This window comes from Poecilia reticulata, chromosome 4 (genome assembly GCF_904066995.2).
Source record: "Poecilia reticulata chromosome 4, P_reticulata-male-v2, whole genome shotgun sequence".
Classification (NCBI taxonomy): domain Eukaryota; kingdom Metazoa; phylum Chordata; class Actinopteri; order Cyprinodontiformes; family Poeciliidae; genus Poecilia; species Poecilia reticulata.
The window spans coordinates 6,727,631-6,752,104 of NC_088833.1; the positions used below are offsets into that span (position 1 = coordinate 6,727,631).

The window sequence follows — 24,474 nt, forward strand, 5'->3', positions numbered from 1 at the left end:
AAAAAACACAGGTACGAATAATACTAAAAATCCAGGATGAAAACAAAACAACGTCCTGGCAAACATAATTTTAACAATGTTAGCACTGATTCATTCCTTCTAACTAGAAGCCACCTGCATGGACCAATGGATATACAACACACAAACCGTGTAGTAAACATACCGACAAGCCCGGATGTCTGCAACATGAGTGCTTCACCTTGTGAGTGTGGCACAAATTAAGATGGTAGAAGGATCTCTCTCACTGTCATGGAGGAATAAATCTAGTCAACCGATGTAAATACCTGTCTAAGGAACGGTTGCAGTAAATCAGAGGGGAAATGTAATCCTGAGATATCACACCCTGTCAGCTGTCCAAACAGTCCCCTTAAGAGAAAACCAACCGTCTCATGATGACATAAGTTGCATCTTGAAAGCTTTAGCCTCTTTACACTGCCTGGCAACATGGCAGGTCTGCCTAGATACGTCTTTATTAAAAAAAAAGAAGAAAAAAACCTATTTCAACTAATAAAACAGTAACTTTGGCAAAATAGAATGAGGTTGCTACTCTCTTGTATAATGTAATGTAATATATCAGGAACTGACGGGAAGTAGTAAAAAGGCTTAGGATCATGAGACACCCAGACACAGAAATACCGAGACCTTTAAGCTGCTTACAAACAGGGAAACAGGGCCAGGCGTATGGATTTCTCAGTGCTGGGACACCTGGATAACACAGGGGAGAGACAAGGAGACACTATAGATGTGGAGCATGCCGCTGCCATGGCAACAGCCTACGTGGTGTACGTGCAGAGCAGTTTGTGAGCTGAGAAATGGAAAGAGATGTTTGTGCATACCATATCTATTACATGTAAACATGCTTACACCGTCACACTGTCACCCTATCGAACAGATGCATATATAGACACCCGACCTTGAAACTTTACCGGCATTACATCACCGACACAGATGGCTGTGGCACAGCAGCGTTTTTTCTGAAGTGTAAACTGAAAAACCTAAATTAGAGTGCAGAAATCCGATGCTTATGCTCCTCCATTAGCTACAAGTGTGTGCATTAAATCTAAATCTCTGCCTTTCTGGTTTTATTCTTCACCAACAACTTGTCAAAAACGTTGCTGAATGATGCAGCCAACAAATCTGGTTTAGTGTTACCTTCATTCTCACTACGGTGCTACTTTGATGAGCACACTGTGGTGGTGGAGGAATACAAATACTTCAGCGTTCACCTGGAAACAGACTGAACTGTAGACACAACAATGAAAACATCTACAAGGAAGGACAGAACAGACAGTAGTTTTTCAGGAAGATTGGGTCCTTCAGTGTTTGCAGCAAAAAGCTGAATACCTTCAATAAATTCATAATGGAGAACGCAATTTCTTCTGACGTCATCAGAACCAGTGACTTTAAAATCCTGTAGCTTGTTTTTGGAGTATAGGGCTCTAGTCAGCTGAGTTTCAAGCATCAAATTCGCACTGATAGCGCAGACAATCATTTTTTTAGAGCTCCACACTTACCAACTGCAAACAAAGTTATCATTAATATGTTAGCACAAATCATTTAACAATTTACAGATAATTTTATTATTTTCTAACCATTCTGACAGAAGCCGCAAACCACCTTAACTAGGGACAATTTATGTTTCTAAATTTGACCTAATGGTTTGGTAAAGGATTGTGACAACTGAAGCATTCTTGTTGTTTTGTCCGCCCACTGTGTCCAACGTCATGGAAATGCCATCAATAACCATTATTAAGATTAGCATACACTGAGCAAAAAGGCGCTGATGTGAGGTAACTGACATGGAAATGCAATGGACTTGGATGCAAGATATGAAAAACAAAGACTTAAATTGACAATATTATACTCAAGCTTATTTTGTGTCACCTGAAATAATTATTGCTTCATATAATTTTAAAGATTACAAGAAAGGACTGACTCAAGGCGTTTGCACTGCACCATATTTGTGTGAAGATTTTAAATAATATACATTTATCTTTACATTTTGGCCTCATGTGTTGGAATTTGTGCAGTTCCGAAAAAGCCTGTTAAAAAGCACCCACACGGGTAGGATTTTTCTTTAGATAGAGTTTATCTGGGTATATGTTCTGCTGGCTTTAACCACAAAACTGTCAACTAAAGTTAACAAATATTGACTTATGACTACATTATGATGTAAAAAGCTTTTTTCTTGTGTCCTCTGCATTGTATCTTCTGCAGCACCTTTTAGTCAACTTTTCCTCCTTTCCAAAGATGACTTATCTCTGGTGTCCCTCCCTGCATAGCTCTCCTTCTTTCATCCCTCCTGTTGTACTGGCTCTCCCTCCTGATCTGTGACCTCAGCAGTGCATTCTTGCACGCACTGGGTCACTGCTTGGTGAAGGGAGTTTAGGGCCGTCTCTGGCTCCTTTGAAACAACATTCATAAAGAGGCCGATGTGTTATGTATCATTCATTCTGCTGATACAGGAAGGAGCTTAAATGAAAGAAATCTAACATTCTCCAAAACATTTGACTTATTTTGGTAGAAACATGTTTCTTTAGTCCTACTGAACTGCCAAATCTGTTTTCTTACACTTACACACTCTTACAGTTTAAAGTTGAGGGTCATTGCAGTTTTAATCAGATTCTATAAAGGCATAGCTTGCATAACTGTCAATAAAAGCAAGTCATTTATCTTCCAACTTAATTGAGAAGTACCATTTCTGTTCAGAATTACCAACACTCCTGCTGCTCAGATTCTTTCAAGGAAAATTTGAAAAATCAATATTCTCAAAAAAAGGAGACAATTATTTACTCTCCAGTTTTGAACGAGAAAAGTTGGCAGTTTTGGTTTCAATGACAAAGGAGAAAAACTAAAAAATGCCATTTAGATTGTTTGCCACATTGGTGTATATTAGTGTAAGAAAAATATTTTTTCATTGAAAATTTATCAAAATGTTTAAGTGTTTTTAAAACTGAAGATAAATGAGAGAGAGCTTGGTGGTTGATATCTGGCCGTTTCATCTGCATTTTTTTTTTTTACCATACCGGTTTCTGTGACCACTTGATGTGTTTCACACGAATGTTGTGTTAAATTGTCTCTTTTGCTCGTTTCTCCATCAAGAGCAGCCGATGCCAGCGTTCTTTGATCCATAATCTATTTTTATTCCTTTTGTAATTAAAATTTGGCAAGTTTTGATTTTAATTCAGATTTTTGGAAAACTTCAGCAGATTTAAATAAAATATTTCTCAGGCTATGACGCAATATATCCTAAGTGACTCAACACCTTTCAAAGTTAATCATATTTATTATGACCAGATGACCAAACAACAAAGACGGCTTCCTTTTGGGATGATGCCACTAGGGCCAGCTGGGTTTATATGAAAACATCGAGACAATGGAAGGACACAATGGAATGAAAAGAAGTCAACTCTCTGACCCATTTCCACATCACCAGTCAGCTAAATGGACAAACACACAGACGTACAAGATGTGGATGTGACAAAGGTCTGGTGAGTTCAATGGGCCTTTACATCACATGTATCCTGGATGATCGCATTTCATCACATTGGTTAACATGGCCAGGAAGTCAGGTCATACCTGGGTGGGATTCTCACAGCTAAATGCTGCAGGAATTGACAGAATATTTCCTCCCTCTGTTGCTGTGACGACCAAACAGCTGCTTTGGGACTGTGACGGTCTGTTATGCAGAAATCTTTAGCATGTGTGTGAGTAGACCTTACTAACCTGTTTGAGTGTGCCCAAAGCATAACCGCATGACTGTGATGAGATGATAGAAATTATTTTTATTATTGTTATTATCACTAACCGTTTCGTGAAGAGTTCTGCAAAAACTGATGTAAATATTGTTAAGGTTTTCCAGCTCTAACAAAGTTTCCTTTACAAAAAAGCCTGACATCCGTCAGACATCCGTTAGACAACATCTACTTTCACAATCTATGTACTGATAATCTGTGGCATTTCTGCCTTTATCTTCTGAGAAAGAAGTGCTGTAGTTTTCCTGCCCAACTCACCAGCTGATGAGAAAGTGGACGGCTATAACTGCATGGTGACCATTTCTGCTGATAAGGTTTTGAACATGTGGCATGACAACATTGGAGTGTACAGGGTGCTCTGAGATTTTATACCGAAACTTCAGCAGACAATGTACTGGAAAACAATGCATTCTCTGGGTTTTTCCACTCAAAATTAATTGAATAAAAATATTATAAGTGGAAGTTCATCCATTGTTGTTCCAGGTTGTACAAGTTCCCCTTCACTCATACATTTAACTGATTAGGCAATGCAGCCTGCATGTTACATAATTGAAATTATGTAACACGGGATAAAGGAAGAAAAAGGTTTCCATCTTTTGTAATTTGGATTTGATTCATGATCATTAGAATTTATGAACCCCTTAAGGTTTAGTGGCTCACATCTCAATGACCCCGTCAGTATTTTATAGCTGGGTTAATGCTAACAACTGTAATCAATGTACTGTACATAGAGCCAATTCAAAACAAATGTCTCAACTCACTCACCAACCTGCATACTAACTGGAATCACTGGTAAACTGTTAACAGCAATGTGTAGAAACCTTTTAACAAATGCATCTTTATTGCATGATCCAACAATGAAAAACAACCATAGTGTCCTTTGGGCAGAAGATTTTAAAAATCTCCTCTACAAGCGCCCCACTGTGAACAGCGGTGAGGTAAAAGTTAGGAACTTTTATTTGGTAATCCAAAACGTTTTGTCTCGGTTTACGTAATAAAAGTTCCTCAACTCTCCGATTCGCTTAAAAAAGTGAATAACTTATCAAGAGAATGCTTCAGTGACATTTATTTTCTAGTGATTGTAGGGAAGCGACAAATGATGGGAAATTTTATTTTAAAGTGGAATATTTTGCTCAAAGAATAAATGCACTCATTAAAGTTAACTTTCATTTGTTTTGCCAGTGTAAATAGCACTACTATAAAAGTTAAGTTTCTTTTATAGAATTTTACACATCTGGTACAAAAACGGTAAAGTAAGGTTCACAGCTTCACCCGCATTTCAGTTTGATGTTCTTCAAATATTTATGTACTACATATATCATGTTATGTATCAGTTTGTCAGTCCGTGCCGTGTGTGGAGACAGACAATAGGCCTTTGTCTTTCTGCATCCTATTTTTCCCCACATACACACTTAGTCTTTGCATGGTTTCCACCCGTCAAGCTACAACAGCTGAGAGACAGCAAAACAGGAACAATCCGATGTTCTCTTCCTGCCTCATATTTCCTGGTCCAGCAACTCCCGAATCAAAGAGAAGTAAAACAAAAAGATGAATGAAAACAAGAAGTAGCAAAAACACAAGCTGGAATAAATAAGAGAAGAGAGGACAGAGGCAGAGAGGAAGAACTGGAAGGGAGGGGAGGGGTTGATGTGTGGGGGGTCTTTATTGTAAATTTGTGTTTTTTATGTGACTGTGGGCCTCCTTCAGTGAGGATGTGGTCTGAGATCATGAGAGCTGAATGAAATCAAGCTGAGAGGAAATTGTGTGAATGTGGGTTAGGGGGGCTGTATAAGCTATAGCACAATCCCAATGCAATGTCTTTGTTTGTAAAAAACAAAACAAAAAAAAAAACCTTCAGGTATTTGGATACCTGTCTCAGCTACAAGTGGGAGACGGGTTGGCTTAGACTACCCCATAAAGTGGAAGTAAATACAAATCAATCTGACACTTAAGGAGACTTTAAATTGCAGCAGTGGAATTGTTTGCAGTTTTAAAGCAGCAACTTTTTCAAAACCTCTGAATACTCTGCAACTAGTGATTAGATAAAACCAAAATAAATTCAGCAAGTCTTGGAGATTAATCTATGCATACAATAACTTTGACTCTAAAATATAAAAATGAGAGAAAAAAAAATAATTAAATTGAAAAACATGAGCAAACAGTGTAATGAAAGACTAATGCTGCAAAGCTGTAAAAAAAAAATCCAAAATGTTTTTATAGGTTTTCTGAAAGGAGCAGGCTTGTGCAATGTTCAAGATCTTGCTAAATATTTAGGCGAGAAAATATAAAAACAAACTGTTTATGGTAATAATGCTCAAAATGTCACTTTAACCGTATGGCTCATTTAGTTGGTTTCTAAAATTTCTGCAGCCTTTATGTTATTTTAAACTGCAGACAGCAGTTAGCGTGACACAGTCATATTCAGTCTGGGGTTTTGCATCTCATTTCTTGTTCCCAGTTATGATCAACAAAGTAATATATGTAAAAATGTGAAAACATATAAAAACAAAACAAAAAAAATGCCTCTAAATGTAACTCATAATTGCTGCAAAATAGGTCACATTTCACAACACGGAGCTTTATGAGGCACACTTAGACACACACGCTCGCTCACGCACACGCTCACACACACAAACTCTTGTAGTCAAACTCATGAGCACCTGATGAGCTGCGGTTCTGAAGAAGGAAGTGAAAACTCAGTCCATCTGCTTTAACAGGAAGTCAACAGAAGCCACATACAGGCGTGCTGACGTCAATTAGAACCACAGGAACACCTCCCCATAACACACACACACACACTTACACACACACGCTTCACATTACTCATAAATGATGCATATATGCCTTGATAGACTCAATAACATCAGATCTCACATCGGTACACAGCGAGGCAACTTTTAAACTGTTTAAAACAATGAAAGGCTCACAGGGCCATTTAACACTAAAATGAAGAGCAATTTACACAAATATACTCAGCATCCAAAGTGAGCAACAAGATTCAAGCTCTACAAACCAGAGTTATCTGAAAACTGGTCGCATCTAGATTCTATTTAACAAATTTTTAAAAATTTTTTTTAAAACTTCTGGCTCTAATTTGGTCCAGATAGAAACTGAAATTAAATGATGCATGTTGCAGAAGCCAGGGTAAAGGAAAGATGTATGAAAACAGAACTAACCTTTACTGAACTGCCCAACTCTGTAGTTTCACTTGTCCTATGTTTTCGTCATATTTGACCCGAGTGGGTTTCTTTTAAAACATGGTATTTGATCGCTCGCTGTTCTCAGTTCCGTTGTGAATCGTCTCGCTCTTTTAAAATCAACATGTTTGTTGTTCTTGTTCTGACCTGACAGTGCAAAGCATGAAGGGCCAATAGGTGTGAAGCAAAAGACGTCAGGAGGCATTGCTCTATGTCGACAGTGACCCATCTCATTACTATCTTTTAAATGTTTCTTTAAATCAAGTTTCCATATTTTGGTAACACAAGATACATAATAACTTAGTGTTAATGATGATGTGCCAAATATTAAAACAATATTCTGACAGTAAAGATATATAAATATACTTTCAAATGTATTCTGCAAATGTATACCAAAGTTTTAAAAGTGGGCCTTTGTGTCATGTTATGTTCCCCATCAAAAAAAAAAGAAAATACTTGGAGTTGGTTTGATTCTTTCATGCATGTTTGAGGAATCCTTTGAATCTCTGATTCATAGGCTCCATTTGGGGTGCCTAATCGCCGGCTCTCACAAAACACCACTTCCGCTGCTCAGTTCCTTCAGACTAACGTCAGTAACAATTAGTAAACACTTTGCTGAAATGTGCTTCTGCTGATCTTAATCATACAAACTACGTCTCAGTCAAACGGTGGTTAAAGGCGTGATGAGATGCAGTGATGTGATGGCATGCTGAAGGTAGAGCGTCATGAAGAACAGGCGCTTCTCAAAGAGACAGGGGCACAATTTCAAGGCATTAGAATACAAAGTTAATTTTCTTTAAGTCCTGATTGATATATAAAACATTTCATAATAACTTAAGGTAACAGTTATTTGATTGCACTATAAGATGGCAGTATGTGCCTGGAAAACATATACCACCCAATTTAAATGTTGTTTTAAGTTGCAACTGTTCAATAATAAAAAGACAAAAAAATCTGAAGATTTGTATTTTTTATTTTTTTTAGAAAAGTAGAGCGTCTTAAAAGCATGTATTTCCCATGTATACCTACATTGTTATACAGGCTGCTCAGAAAATCCTAAAGGCGTAACCATAGATTTTCACACGTCTTTAAGATCTAGACATACATGTGGACACACCACAGCTCACAAACTCTCACACCGCAGTTTAAAGTTAAATATGATGAAAAACAAACAAGCTTGGAACAAGCTACTGTAACACACAGCTGTGTATTTGCAAGACTGTATGGGCATAGGCGAGTTTTTTTGTTTTTTTTGTCTGAGCTGCCTGATAAAATGTGTTTGAACTATGTTAATGAGCTTGATGACAAACTAGTCTGGACCACAGCGTTGGGGCTGCAGACAGATGGCAAAAAAGTGAGAGTTGTCACGTAGGCCAGTTCATGAAAAAGAAAGATGAATAAAAAAAAAGAGTGATTTAGGGGGCTAAAGGTGGAAGATATATTCTGTGATAGATCGTAAAGTCAGATGTAACTCGGATTAAGATATCACATGAGACTTCTTACCAGGCAGACAAACTCTGGTGATTGGAGGCTGAGTTGTTGCTGCTGGAGACCTCCTGGTTGAAGAAAAAGAAAGAAAAATTATATGAAGTAAAAATTATAAAATATACATGTATATTTTACATATATATATATACATGTATATTTAGTCTAATAACTTAGGAAATTCAGTTCCTATCCAAAATTTAAAAAAATGAAACTTTTTGCACCATAAAGGGAAAGAAAACACTGAAGCCAAGCAGATGCTACATTAGCTTTGCTCAAGGGCATGAGGGGGCAGGATAAAAATATATATACTTTATGTTTTATCTTCTGAAGAACAATAAATGTTCAGGTATGCACATTAAGGGAGCTAGAAGTGTTTGAAAAATGCATGACGTAGGAGTTATTTTTAATGTTTCTATGCTACCAAAAGGATGCATTCAAGTTTTATGTAATCTCTAATTGAGCCTTTTAATAACATTGGTGCAGGGATTATTTTTTGTTTATGCAAATTCTTATTGCTTGTATTTCTATGAAAAACTGGTCACATCTATATCTTGAAGATGTTCTTTGGATCACAGTCATAGTTGATGACCTGATTGTAACTCCATTTGCTCAGGTTAACACCTCATTGTCTGCTTTCTGGAATGTTCCTGTTTTCTTTTATTTCCCTAAGACGTGTGAAAATCTACGGTTACACCTTTAGGATTTTCTGAGCAGCCTGTAATACAATACAAGTTGATATGATGTAAGGAAGGAGTAGGTCACTTTCTATTGTGTACAGATCTTTTTTCAACTTATGTTCCATATTTACTCATTTCAGCATTATGCATGCAATGGTGAGTGAATCTTCACCATGGATATTTTCAGCATTTCCAAAAATTGTATCTCCCTTAGTTTAGCTGCTTCACAATCAGATGAATGTAAAATGTATTAAGTAATGTTATCTACTTAATGCCAAGAATCTTAATACGAATGGTTCAGCAAACAATTTTATGCTATGTTCACACAGCAGACAAATGCAAACCAAATCAGATTCTTTTGCCAATAAGGAACTAGGGGTTGCTCCTGTTAGTCTACTTTTAGACCAGTTTATTCTGTGCTCTTCTATGACGTTTTACATTTCACGTCTAGTCTCAGTCCCGTCACCATTGCTTTAGAAAAATAAGACAAAACTGATGTTTCTCAGATGAAAGATGAGAAACTGGGTGGGATTCAAACTTATCTACAAAAGTTGGAGTTTATGCTCCACTGTTGCTGTTGATTGTGCTTTCCTTTTATTAACTTAATTCATTTTTGCTATGATCTTACCACTATGCTGCCGGCTCCCATTGCTGAATAATTTTTAAATTGATCCATAAGCAGTTGCCTATGTTCTTCTTGTCCTTCTGCTGGTCGGTTTGGCAATATTTTCACAGGACTTTATTTCTCGTCGGACTTTATTTACGGGTACAAAATGCTGTACCATACACATTGTGCCACGTATACAGCGTACCTGCACCACCTATGAGGAAGTGGTGTACAAAACGAAGCCACGGGTACTGTACACGTTTTTTTTGGGTTTTATTATAGATCTTTATTGAGAAACAGCAACGGTACAAACAGGGCACAAATAGCATACATTGTCGTAAAATGTCCGCCACAATATACAAAGTCTATATGACACGCACATTTCTATTCTGGCTTTGGATAGATGTTATAAACTTGGCAGTATGTGAAAAACTAACTTCTGCAAAAAATCAAAATGCAAGTTCTATGGTTCAAAAGGCCTCTGTGCAGCTTTTTGGATTGACAAATTTGGTAAATAAGATTAGGAAATTGTTATATTTGAAATATCTTGGAAAAAAATTATGAACCGAATTACGTTTTTGGGATTTTTCTTTGCAGTTTTTAGCATTTTATTTAGTTGTTATGGATTAATAACGTATAAATTGTGAAAGACCTGGATTTAAGGATTGTACTGATGTATTGGTTATTGAAATGCTTCAAATAATGGCTGTGCAGCATCCAAAAATGTAAAACAATAAGCTCATGAGAACCTTTATAATTCTAGCCCTAAAAGGGTTAAAACATTCACACAGAAGTCTGATTTTGATCGCATCATTTCACCACGCAAGAAAATAAAGGACTACAGATTATTAAAAAAATTGGAATTGAGCATCAAGACCTGCATGGCAACATAGAGTTAGTTTTTAACTGAATAAATTGTGGTAACAATTGTGTACAGCAAAGAGAAAGATGATAAAATGGACGTTTTATCAATTACCGTTCAATTATCCTATGCAGACACAGCAGTGTTATTCTATTTCCTTTTATAGACTTTATGAAAAAGTTTTTATGTCACAAGACTGCCCTTTGCATTGATGATTTAATTTGAATTGTTTATTAAAATCCAGTTTTTGGTTAGGCATATCCTTATCAGACATAGTATACTCTAAATGTTAGAAACATTAAACATTTGTTACGTGTTGCTGTTATACTTTTATGTGGCCAGGTTATTATAAAATGTTAAAATTCTTAAAAAAAAAACAACAACACAAAGACACGATGAAAGTTGTGGAGAATTGAGAACAATTGTAAATAAAGATGTGGATGTTCTGTGCCTGTCTGTTGTGAACTCGATAGCCCTTAGAACAAGGTGCATTGTATTATAACTACTAACTATGCTGGTGTATTGCTTTTTAAACATAGGTTCTTGGATGTTTTGCTTCTACAGGAAGAGGGAGTATCACAGGATTTCTACCGTCAGCAGGATCTGTCAAAAATAAGCTAGAAATAATTTTAATAAAGCATTATTAAAGGAACATTAAATATCTCTGCTTATTATGAGTTAACTGTCAGCATGGCCAATGCTGTGTAGCTTATCACAATAGATAACTTCAATGATAATGTGTGAATTTGTGCTAAGGAGGTGTAAAAAACACTGAATTTAGCATCTAACATTCTGTGTAGAATAAATATACTGAGTTTGCATATTCATATATTTGCCTTGTCTCTAGCTCTTCACTCCTGTCTCTGAAGGAGAGTCAGATGAATGTAGGTCACACAGCCTTCAGGTAGTCAGGACTCCATTCCAACTGTTAATCTGGTTGCTGCTGGAAGCAGGCTGCTCTTTGCATGTTTAGAAAGTGTAATATGCACAAATAAATAAGCCCTCACTTAGGAAAGAATATAGTAAGTAAGTATACTATGATCCATATGTTTTAAGAGCATATGAATCAGTACTGACTGCTGATGCTGAAGAATATCGCTGATTCTGTAAGAAGCTGTCACACTTAAAAATGTAAAATGTATTTTTGCAGCCTCAGTGGTCACTGAAAAACAATAGATAAGTGGGTCCATGTGGGACTGCATTTGCCTCAGAACAGCAGAGCAGCTCTTTGTACATCAGTTTACCTTCAAGAAATTTTATAAAAAGATTGTTTACGCTGCAAGAATCAGTTGCAACAAATTATTAAATGTGACAAATTATTATTACTGCAAAATGTTAAAACTGTTTGCAGATGGTCTCAATCTGTATATTTGTGTGTTTGTATGAGGATAGTGTTTGTTGCTCCAAGTAGCATCTCAGCTGGTGAGTGGTGGGAACAGCAGTGATGTCACACGTCTAGCCTCAATTTTATTTACAACTCAATACTGACACCATGTGGAAAATGGATGTAGTTGCAATCTGAATTCTTAATTTTTTTTTGTTTTATATTTTTAAAAAAAACAATACCGGTTTCAGGGTATGCAATTTTCTGTCTATGTTTATTTAGAATAAACATTGAATTTGATTGCAGATGCAGATTTTTATATGTTTGTTCTTTTTTTTATGACTGATTGAGGTATTTTTACAATGTTGTGAGCAACTGCTGATGTATTCTGAAAGCAGGAAAAAATATATATAAAGAAACTTTTTATGCCTGGTCTTTGATGTTGTCATACTTACTTGCTGGAGGCACACTGGACATTTGTCAGAACAGTGAAGTTATTCCTCACACTTCGAAGGCTTGCCAAAACCTACAAAGGAAGTGAGAGAGGTGATCAGTGGCATCCTTTGTGCTCGTTAGTTTAGCAGCCGGTTTATTTACGCATCACGTGGCCATTAAATATTTGTTTTATTTGGCTTGATTTTGTCCAACATGGTTCAGCAAACATTATTCATCAATAGGGAAATAAAAGAAAACAGGAACATTCCAGAAAGCAGACAATGAGGTGTTTACCTGAGCAAATGGAGTTACAATCAGGTCATCGCCATGTCTGCATGGGGAGAAATACAGTAAATAAATTATAAAAGGCAAGATGCCCCAAATATTACTTTTCTATGGACTTTTTTCACATAATCGGAAAGTAAAGCATTTGTTAGAAATTGTAAATACTGTGCAACAAGTGCAAACATAAAATATGATGTGACTTAAATAACTTCCTCCTTCTGTTTCAGTGAGTAGCATTCAGACAATGTCTAAGAGAGTAAACACTTTGATCTAACAGCATTTCCCAATTGGGAAGTAAAAAACATTAAATGACATCAAATCTGTCTTTACCCTGTTGACATGTTTAATAGAAAAGTTATTAGAATGCTTAGCGATTTTATGTTAACCAAATGAAAACAAGCTAATACATTTTCATGGCAACATTTTTGAGAGTAGCAAATTTTAGAGTGCTGTCAGGCGTCTGGACTTAGTTATTTTTAGGTAAGAGCTCCAGATTAAGATCACGACCCCTGCTTTATATAACTGTAATTACATTACATTTGCAGAATGGTCAGAGGGGAAAGCAGAGGTGATTGTGCTGATTTTATTTAAACTGAGCAATATCTTGATACCTGACCTTTTCTTTAAGTCTTATTTATTTAAAGGAAAACTGTTGTGCTTCATAGTGAGGATACATAGTTAAACCTCAGTATTATATGCGCAGAATGTTATCATTTTGTTTGTGAGAAGTCAAATTTGACTTTTATTCAACTTTTGTTCCCTCAGCTTTCAGCGTGCTGTAGGCATAGTCTAATGGGAGTAGTGACAAGGGAGCTGCAATATTGGATTGTTCAACATTGTAGATCCAATCTTGCAATATCAATCAGCTTGGAGAAATTAGCAACTTCAAAAGCTCCTAAAGGAGACCCTCCTAATTAATGAAGGCAGGCGTTGGGTCTCTTCTGCAGCCAAAGGAATAAGAAATCCTGCACTTAGATTCTAAGATGTGCCTCCCATCATAGTTTGGGAAGTCAAGTGTTTTATGAAATTTTCTTAGCACAAAACCCTCCAATGTCAATTTTAAGTGATATTAAAAAAACTGAAGAAGTTGGAAACAACAACAACTTGGCCATGGAGGGTTAATTCACACTAAATCTGTGGCTGTAGTTGTATGCTGGAATATACAGTATGCTGGAATCACCAACTGTCTGCAGAGTCAACAGCTACAGGCCTCTGGATTTTGTGACCTTCAGATTATCTTAAGAACAGTACCCAGAGAGCTTCATGAAAGCACTGACTTCAAACAGACAATGCTTTTAGAACAAATAGGGTGACCAACACCAGTGTCTAATCTCACAAATGCTCTCCTAGAAAAATGGTCAAATAGTAGAAATATATTTCTGAACTGTGTGGAAAACCTTCCCAGAGGAGTTGGAGCTGTTGCAGCTGCAAAGGACAGGCCAACACCATTATTTGTTTTTAAACGTCTCAATGGTACAATAACTTACAGTTCAGAGGCGATGGAGGAGTTTCGTGACATGGACTTGGGGGAAAGCTCATAGTCGCTGTCAGAGCGATACAGGAAGGACTCCCGGCGCTGGTTATGTCCCGGGAAGTTGGTGTGGAGCACCAGACCCGAGCCGGGGGACGCCTGGGGGTCCAGTGGGCTGCAGCTAGCTGATGGGCCATTCTCCACGTCAAAACTGCAAACAGAGCAACGTTTTAAAGTGGTTAATATGTTTTCTTATTTAAATACTGACTGTCTTCATAATCTATTAAACCATCGAGGAGTCTTGGCTCTGAAATTTAGACAAAATATACATAAGACATGAGACATAAAACATAGATCAGTCCAGAAGAGGAATTTCTCCTGATCAGTGTCTCATTATCCAACACATCATTTGGTTTTGCGGACTGTGAATGAACAGACAAAGAGGACAAATATTTTCATACCCCTGTGATGCGTTTGTGCACTCCTACCTATTTATATCACTGAATGCGCACACAGTGCAGTGAAATGACTTAGCATGGCGTCCCAGGAAGGGCAAGTTGACATGGTGTTTATTTGTTGATGAGTAGAGAGAATGAAGCTTCTGTCCAACGAGACGAAAAAAATGGAGAGATGAGGGAAAACCTCATCTTTGTCCGGTCCCTTCTAGCAAACAAACTTCTTTTAATTTCTGTTAATATGCAATGGTGAAATTCTCAACGTCTGTGTTTTCTCTCTTTGGTCTGCCCTCATTGCCCCTTTTGTGTAGTAAACTCAGGTCAGCAAAAAGTCTGGTGCTTACACAACAAATGAGAGCAAGAATAAGACCAAGAACTCAGGTATATTCACCTTTGCTTTTCCACCAAAACATGCCGAGTCCTTCCTGTGCAGCCCTAGATAGAATCATGTATGCAAAACAATTTTCCAGGTGACAAAAATCACCTGCATCAAGTTGGAAATTGACTGACATCACTTTGTTTCACTATAAACAGCGATCAAAAAGGCTCGTCCCTTTTAATTGTACGCTTTTTGTGGGAAATTTGCAGCTCAGAATTTTTTATTTGCTTTAATGAATGCCGTCCCCGCACAGAAACAGACTGGACTTTCTTACCCACTGCAAGAAAAACAGGAAGTTAATAAGACTCAACAAATAACTGAAAAAAATTATAGACTGAGGCCAAAGATTAAAAAAATTGTGTCATTAATTTAGGAGCTGAGCCTAAGAAGAGAAGCTTTAGGAGCTATAGAACCAAGTAAGATTAAAATAACAATAAAGAAGAGAAACAAAAGCTTTAAGTACTGTTTTCTGCTTCATATCGACATCATTTTAAAGCCATATAGATCTATAAAAAGTATCAGAAGTTGTAAAAGTAATGCTTTTCAGATGTTCAATATTTAAATTCCTTAAACCACACGTCAAACCTAAGGCCCGGAGGCCAAATCCGGCCCACAATAACACTGTAAGTGGTCCTCTAGACTCTAGGGGGCCACTTAAATGAAACTTAAATGAAACTTAAATGAAACTTAAATAAAGCTCATCATGGTACTGGGATGGTATTAAACAAATTTTAGACACCAACTAAAATGAAAGAATAGTTGTAGTTTGTTACAACTATTCTTTCACATGTTTTGGTTTCTCTGCAAAAAATGTGAAGAGAAACCATGTTAAGCAGAACTACTATGAACTGCATTGTGTATCTTATGTGTATTTATTCATAAACTTAAACATTACCAACATTTGTTTCTCATTAAATGACATGCTGTCCAGTGACACGTTTTCTAGATTTCTAGAAACAAAATTCTTCTTGGACTTGTTATCAGAGATTTCTTCAGGGATCAAGATTATTTATTTAAAACAGAATAAAAAACTAAAAAGGTATTTAGCAATAATTCTTTTGTTGTTTCATTAAACACTTTTTTCATGGTAAAATGTTAAATGGGGAAAAAAAAGTGGTGCTTTACACGTGTTCACATCAGTTTAGTTGGTTGTTGGTGTCTAATTATGTTGCCAAACTCTGACCGATTTGCTTCTTGAATCTAATCATGTAATAACTTCACTCAGATCTAGCACCAACTTTTCAGTTTAACAACAGTGTAGTTATGGAAGCTCCATGCTCCATATTTTCTTTTTTCTACATTTTTCCAGATCTTGTAAATACTTAAAGGTGATTTCCATACTTTCCCACACTTTTAAGACTCTGTGGGAACCCTGCGTACAGAGAGCGAAAAATAAAAAATATAGGAGCAGTATGGAATTTCAGAGCAACAACAATAAAACTTATAGACAGTATCAATTACCCTGAGAGTGTTGTTCAAGACTGTTCCCCCCTCAGGTCAACCCACTGCTTTGCATCATTATCACATGTACAGACAACATACTCTGAAATGAGTGCTGCCGAACACATCTCACATTTGTGTAGTCTTGCTTTCCCTCAAAGCAAAACAAGAAATTTCACATTTTTGTTTAAAAAAAAATAAAAATACAAGGCCAAGAATAAAATGGGGAGTAAATAATCTTTGTTGCTACTAAAACGTTTAAGAAAATAGGCTTATTTAAAATGTGGAAAAGTACTACTAAAGGCAATGTTCACGTGTGATAAAACTATAGCTTTTAACAAGCTATGCTCAACTAGACTATTTGAGGAAGACTTTTTTTTTTTTTATCTTACCACCACTGAATTAGCAGAACAGTGCACACCAACAATGGTCTGGGTTTCATTTCATGAGGGAAGACTTTTCAGTTCAGTAACTCGTGTCAGAAAGTCACTGATGTAGAACAGGTATGAAATGTACTATTAGAGACAGAGGGCTGTTGCATTTTGCATGAAACTTGGCACAGACAGAGAAGGAAAACAATGATATATATATATATATATATATATATATATATAGCACATTTTGTTGTAAATCTTCACATTCTTTGAAATCTTTCACATTTTGTGACATTTAAATTGAAAAGTCGAATGCATTTTGATGAGATTTTAAGTGACAGGCCAACACAAAGAAGTGCACAGCATGGCGTGCATGTATTGAGTCCCAGCAGTCAACTTTGTAGAAGCAGTTTTCACTTCAGTTGCAAGTATTTTGAGGTTTGTCTCTACCAGCTTCACACATCCAAAAACTGGAATAGTTGCCAGTTTTGCAAAAATAGACCAAACTAAGTGAGCATAAATCGAAAGCACTGACAACAATTTTCACAGACTCTATTGATTATTACTAAATATGTGAGTCTGAAATTATAAAGTGACAAAATGGGAAACCATTTAACTAGGATGTATACATTTTAAAGAATTTGTATGCCCCTTAGTGTTTGCATTTAAGTTAGATTGGTGTTCTGTTAGCTACTGAAATAAGAGAATAAAGCAAACATTGAGAAGAGTTTCATTTCTAAGCGTATAAAATAATAACATAAAATGTCTCTACAATAAACTGAAGTTTAAAAGTTACCATTTAAGGACAGTCTGATTTTTATATAAAAACAACATTTTGAAACAAGTATTATTACTCTACTGTGAATGCAATGGCAACGTTTAGGTCTTGTTGCACATTTTACACATGATGTGAGGTCAACCCCTAATAGGGAAGTGATTGAAGAAAGCTAAATATAGGATTTTCAAAGATCACTTGATACTCCAGGACAGAAAATGTCCACTCATTAGCTCCTCTGAGGTAGCAAAACTTAGAAGTACCAAAAGTTGACATTAAAATCTTACATAATTTACTATGGTTGTAAACTGCACAACTCAATGCCCCGGTGGCCTTCTTTATATCTGTGTGCTCTTGCAGTCAGCAATAAAGAGAGAACCGATTCATCCAGCAGACTAAATCACATTGTCAGTTTTATGACACAGAAAGCTTTTAACAGCATTTTTTATGGTTTAGAAAGTAATTACCGGTAATGACACACAAATAGTAAGCAAGCTGTCTAGTACAAAGGGAGGACATTAAGGAAGTTAGCCTTGAAAAAGTTTGGGAGCAAAGATCCTTTGCTATGTGATGGAGCGAGAGCTGTGGTGGTTTGGTGGATGAAGAGATTTGTCTGGCAAGCTGGCAAGAAACCACAAATTTATTATCTCTCTGTAAAGTTTACATCTTGATAAAGCAAACTAAAATGACTTAAAAATAAAACAAAACACAAAAATGTTCCACATTACAGTGCTTACTGTTGTAAATCTTTTCAATTGGCTGCCAGAGAAGATGCCAACGTTTTCTCCATCTCTATGGAGACAGGGAAGTCCTGTTGCTGTGAACCAAGATTCTGCAAACTGAATTAAGACTACAAAGCTTCTTCCACGCACACAAAACAAGATGAACTTTGATGTTTGGAAATATTTAAATTTACAGAAAAACAGGAACAGTGATGGTGTGGAAACTCTTATTAGCAGCATGTCCGTAAAGCAACCAATTGTAAGCTGGCTACAGAAGCACATAGCCTGACTAACATCAGCTTCTATACAGCAGAATAGAAAAAGCTATACTGTGGCACAGCAAGATTAAAACTTCACCAGTTTGGACAAAGTTTTAGAAACTTTTTTGTTTAATTCTGTATGCCAGGACTAAAATACATTATACCGATATGATCAATGCGATATAAATTTTGGGAAAATATATATTTTTTTTAATTAAATTATTGCAATCTTGCTACATATTTGCTAAAAACTTTTTGTACAAACACTAACAACTTACAATCTCAAACAGGCATGTTGAACAGTAAACATCTAAATGTCTCTCCAACCACAGGAGAACCGGTAAGGTGTCGAGGATGAGAACAGTTATTGTTAATCCAAACTGAAGATAAAAACACCCACAGTTCAAACACTCGATGAAACAGAAAGAGTTTTCCACTTTGAAGGGAAATGAGTAAACTCCACAGACTCGTGGAGTTTGGGAATATGTGGACAGAAACTAAGTGGAAGTAGTTATTATTTTTTTAATTTTTTTTTCCCCAGACTCCTTAGAGAGCCCATTTATAGAAATTCCCTTGTAAATTCATTTCTTCTAAGCAATTACAATGTGCGTCTCAGTCATACTTTTTCCATTTTGCCACTAAAGCAATCAGAATTGTCCTTTTTAGACGCCAGGATGACACAGCATTCCTTTCCCATGATCCATCTGCATACGTCAGGCAGTGAGTGAAGACGGACCCCCTGACACGGGACAGAACTGCTGTCCCACCATTTAGTGTTTAGATACTTGAGCCTCGGCTTTAGCAAATCTAACCAGCACAAAATTAAATAAGATTCTAGAAAACTGCTAAAATGAGTAAATAAGAGTTACTCCGGTAAATGCCAGATAAATGAATCTATTAATATTCTCCAGTAGAAGAAACAGGAAATTGAAGGGCCACATTATGAGCCATTATTGTTAAGGGGTGGATAATTGGCTGAACTCAATTATTTAAGACAGTTGATAATCAGCATTAAATGTGATTTTATTGGCTGTGGATCACAGCAGTCATTTCATATTACTGAAACTGTATATTGTCTAACAGAAGACCACTAAATTTGATATATTTTTTCCATACTTTTGTTTTTCAACGCAGGTCAGTTCAAGCCAAACAAAGATCAATTATACACATTACTGGTCTAAAGCCTTAGATGTTAGTTAAAAAATTAATTGTAAAATCAGGAATTTAGGACATTTTAAATTCAATAACAACAGTGTGTAGCGACTTTCAACACATTTTTTTTCTTATGATTAAGACAGCCAGTTGTATTTCTTTCTTCTTCTAGGAAATGCGACTCCACTTCCCAGCTATGAGACAATGGTATTGTAATCAGCATCCTGTTTGTAGAGTCTGTGACAGGATTTTTGGTAAGTGTCACAGCAGTTTGAAAATTGGACAAATCTGCAGTGCACTGGTTGCCTCACAGCAAAAACATCCTGGGTTCCTGTTTTGGTATCTGCTCCATGACCATATTGGGTTTTCTGTGGGTATTCCAGTCTCAGCCTGCATATTATATTAATTGGAGGCTCTCAGTTGCCCTTCAGGGAGTGAGAACATGAATAGTTGTTTGTCTTCTGTATCTGATGACCCCACCATACAATGTGGGAATAATAGGAAGATATGGAATTAATAACTGATGTGGTCCAATGCTTTTTTCGCAGAACCCTTATCTAAAGTTTGATCATTATGAATGATAGAAGGATCGACAGTTTTTAAAATCTAAACTCTGACTCTAACATGAGTCAGCGTGTCACTTTGGCGGAAGACCCAAGTACAAGCAAGAGGCAGGAAAGATCATCCTGAAGTAAAATGTTGACAATAATAGACGGAAAACAGTCACAAAAAAGCAGCTGACATGAAGGGAAACTAATAAAAAGCAAACCATCTGTGGTAACATGACAACTCAACAAGGACATAGAATGTGAGGAGCGATTACTGGAATATTGAACTGGAATATGAGTTTAATTAACCAAGCTTTATGTAACAGTGGGAGTAAAGGAACTGGTGTACTGAGTAAAAATGGCAAGAAAGCAAGGATGAATACAGGAAAAGAGATGTTGGAAAAAGCTGAACATAATTAAACAACATCAAAAACATAAGGATTTACTGAGCATGCAAATAAGCAACAGTGAAAACGCTGGTGATAAATGTAAGTCTTTCTGATTGTGACACCCCATGTACAGCTGAGAGACAATAACCTAATTAACATTCAAAAGATGTCACGTTTTCATGGTATGATGGACTTTGAACCAAAACTGAAAAGTATGATGTAATCCTTTTATTTTCCAAACCAAAACCAACTGCTGATAAAATAATTTAAACAAGATTTTAGCTCCAGCATGTATATTTATGAATAATATTTAAATGTTTATGCATATATATTGTTTATAAAATGACCTCTGATATTAATAGTTTTTGTAGTGAGTGTGCTTGTCACATAGAACATTCACCATTTTCTTATTAGCTTGCACAAAAATGCTGACAGACATTCTTGTAACATTCAGAAATATCTTGAAAACCTTCATATTTGTAGAGACAGGTGGAGGAGGGGCAGTACTGAGTTACACTTTGGTCCATGAAACTGGAGAAAACTCTCTTCACTCCAGTGATTTTCCTGGAATCTCATTAAAAAGGACTTTAAAGTGTAGGAATCGTGTGACGGGAAACTTTTGTTCTGCTAAAACTAAACTTTTTAAGAGCTTGGTTACTGCCTCCTGACGACTTATAATTCATGTTTCTCAGCTGAAATCAGCTATCAATACACTATGTGTTCTTCTAAAGACTGCAAAGTAAACTTAGGAGCAAACAGTAGCATATTTACATAAAGCAGTTTTAAATAAAGCTCAGTTTGAGTGGTTCTTCCAGTTATGAGGCAAATACAATTCAAACATTCTCTTTCACTTGCTCTTGCTTCTGCTCGGCCATGTTTGAACAGGTAACTATTAAATAACATCACTTGGAACTAATTATAAGTTTTCTTACTGCAGTTTCAGTTGAACTTAGTTACTTCTGGAAAAATCTATGCAACGCTGTTCGACTGTAACTTAACCTTCATTGATGTGTCTATAATTCTTCATGACAAAAGTAAAAAGATATTCTAATTTAGCTCCATAACTTTGTATTGTAACTTAAAATAAATATATAAAGGATAGACAGATACATGGGCATTCAAAGAAGTTTCTAATATCTGTTTTTTTTAGACAAAGACTAATTTAATCTATTTCCTGCTGATTGTTGTACACAGCTTTTCTGTTGCTAAGCTATTTCACATGTAAAATCAACTAAAACAAACACTGTTTCTACACCACAGTCTATCAAGAAGATGTAGAAACTGTTTTATTATTATTACAAGAGATGCCTAAAAAATAGAAACTGTTACTTATTAAACTTAACTTGATCATCTTGGGTTTTCTGGAAAGGAAACCCTTTGGGGTTGAACAAACAGAAGCGCTATGGCAACCCCTCCTGTTTTTCCACCGTATTTTCTGAGTTTTGATGTCATTTCTTCAGATTAATGACAGTGCTAACAATGACAATCAAGCAGATTCCCAAATGAGGTTAAAAGTCACTGGAAATTGCTGGCACTGCAGAGGATATACTGACATGGAGACAATATATTTGTCCATTGTAGGAGATTTTTAATGTTTTTTATCTCCCAGCTCAATAAAATAAGACTCTCTAACATTCCCTAGAAGGAGTGATAAGTTGATCCCATCAGCCAGAGTAAAAATAGTCACTGAATTTTATGTCCCAAAGATCTCTGACATTTTCCTTCCATAAATCTCTGACAAATATACGTCACATAAATTGGGGTAATTGCCAGAAGCAGAGTACCCAACCTTCATCGGAACGTGATCTGCAGCTCTCACTGGAGCGGTTCGCAGCCGAGTGTGAAGCGGCCGGGATGAGGCTCAGTGCCTCCAAATCCGCGGCCATGGTCTTGAGCCGGAAAAGGATAGAGTGCCTTCTCCGGGTCAGGGGGGTCGTCCTGCCTCAAGTGCAGGAGTTTAAGTATCTGGGGATCTTGTTCACGAATGAGGGAAGAAGGGAGCGGGAGATCGACAGGCGGATTGGGGCAGCGTCTGCCGTGAAGCGGGCGCTGTACCGGTCCGTCGTGGTGAAGAGAGAGCTGAGTCAAAAAGTGAAGCTCTCAATTTACCGGTCGATCTACGTTCCCACCCTCATCTATGGTTATGAGCTTTGGGTCATAACCGAAAGAACGAGATCACGGATACAAGCGGCCGAAATGGGCTTCCTCCGCAGGGTGGCTGGGCTCTCCCTTAGAGATAGGGTGAGAAGCTCGGTCATCCGGGAGGGACTCAGAGTAGAGCCGCTGCTCCTCTATGTCGAGAGGAGCCAGTTGAGGCTCGGGCATCTGGTCAGGATGCCTCCTGGACGCCTCCCTGGTGAGGTGTTCCGGGCACGTCCCACCGGGAGGAGGCCTCGGGGAAGACCCAGGATACGCTGGAGGGACTATGTCTCTCGGCTGGCCTGGGAACGCCTTGGGATTCCTCCGGAGGAGCTGGAAGAAATAGCTGGGGAGAGGGAAGTCTGGGCCTCCCTTCTGAAGCTGCTGCCCCCGCGACCCGACCCCGGATAAGCGGAAGAAAATGGATGGATGGATGGATGGATGGATGGATGGATGGATGGATGGATGGATGGATGGATGGATGGATGGATGGATGGATGGATGGATGGATGGATGGATGGATGGATGGAGAGTACCCAACCTGATGCCGACCGCTTCTAGCTGAAATCCACAATCTAACTTGAAAAATGTACAATTTTAGAGAAATGTTGCAAGCTTTGCAATTTGTCACATCAAACAACAATATAGGACTGAACAAAAGCCCTAAGATTTTTCTGTATGTAAATGTTGATGCTGCTTCATAAGATGATGAGTGCATCTGAAAATTTTAGATGTGCATAGAATATAGTTAAAAGGTTAAGATAGATTTCAACTGAAAGTCCAATAATCAGCGAGAAGCAGCATATTCTTAGTTTTTGAACTTTTACTGTACATATCAACATCAGATTTATTAAATGAGCTAAATAAAATGTCACCACCAATAGACATATTTTGCTTCTTAATGCAGGTGTTGGCATTATAAATAAGTTTAGTCTAAACAGAGACTTTGGGCTGGCTGGAGCGGTGATTTCTTTTGTGTGTTTTCTCTCTAAAAATGATCTTTTATGTTAACAATCTCGACCAGCATCATAAATATATCGAAAGCTAGTTTTTGTTGATCTGGTGGTTCCCCAGTTTGTTGTTGCACTTTCTTAAATGTTTTTTTTATTCACACTGTAATCCAAAATTTGGTTTTTTTCTGTTCTGGTCAATTGTGATGCAGTTACTAAATACCAACAAATATGGGATCCATTTTATTAGCACATTTACAGTCACTGGCAGTCTTAGTAGTAAACTTTGACAAATAAATTCAAGTATCTCCTTCAACCTTTCATCCTCTGTGGCCAGAAATAGAAGAGAACTGGACTTCAACTAGATACACAATTTAATAATAGAAATGAGGCCATTGACGCCATCACTGTCTTTATGCTTGCACATTGATGCACAAAGTCATCCAGCAAATGCTCTCATTCACAATCATTTACAGTCTAAATACTCAGCTCCTCTCATGTGAACTCTGTGCTCACATGAGGAAGCACAGAGCAATGCTGGCAAAATGTGTGATGATAAAGGTTATGAACACATGGTGACATAAAAAAATTGAAGTGAAAAGAGGAAATGAAATAAACTGCTACTTTACACATAGTAATAAGACTATGATCTATACCAGACAGTGACAGAGAATACAGCGGAAGGAAATAAACATGTTATCAAGATGGGAAACAGCAGTGTTGCATCCCAATAATGCCAGTGTATTCCCAAGTAGGCTATCCAAGGTCACGGTTCCTCCTTCTTCCTGGT

At 37.0% G+C, this 24,474-nt stretch overlaps 1 protein-coding gene across 3 annotated transcripts in view; it reads right to left on the bottom strand.

The window, feature by feature from the left end:
- The window catches only part of pde4ba (phosphodiesterase 4B, cAMP-specific a), a 163,917-nt gene that overhangs the window by 46,945 nt on the left and 92,498 nt on the right, over positions 1-24,474 (bottom strand). For all 3 annotated transcript variants that reach the window (XM_008415176.3, XM_008415177.3, XM_008415178.3), the window contains 4 exons: positions 14,118-14,312; positions 12,640-12,676; positions 12,366-12,436; positions 8,456-8,508 (listed from right to left, as the gene is read on the bottom strand). In XM_008415176.3, the coding sequence (XP_008413398.1) occupies positions 8,456-8,508; positions 12,366-12,436; positions 12,640-12,676; positions 14,118-14,312 (356 nt within the window). The remainder of the gene's footprint in view (positions 1-8,455; positions 8,509-12,365; positions 12,437-12,639; positions 12,677-14,117; positions 14,313-24,474) is intronic.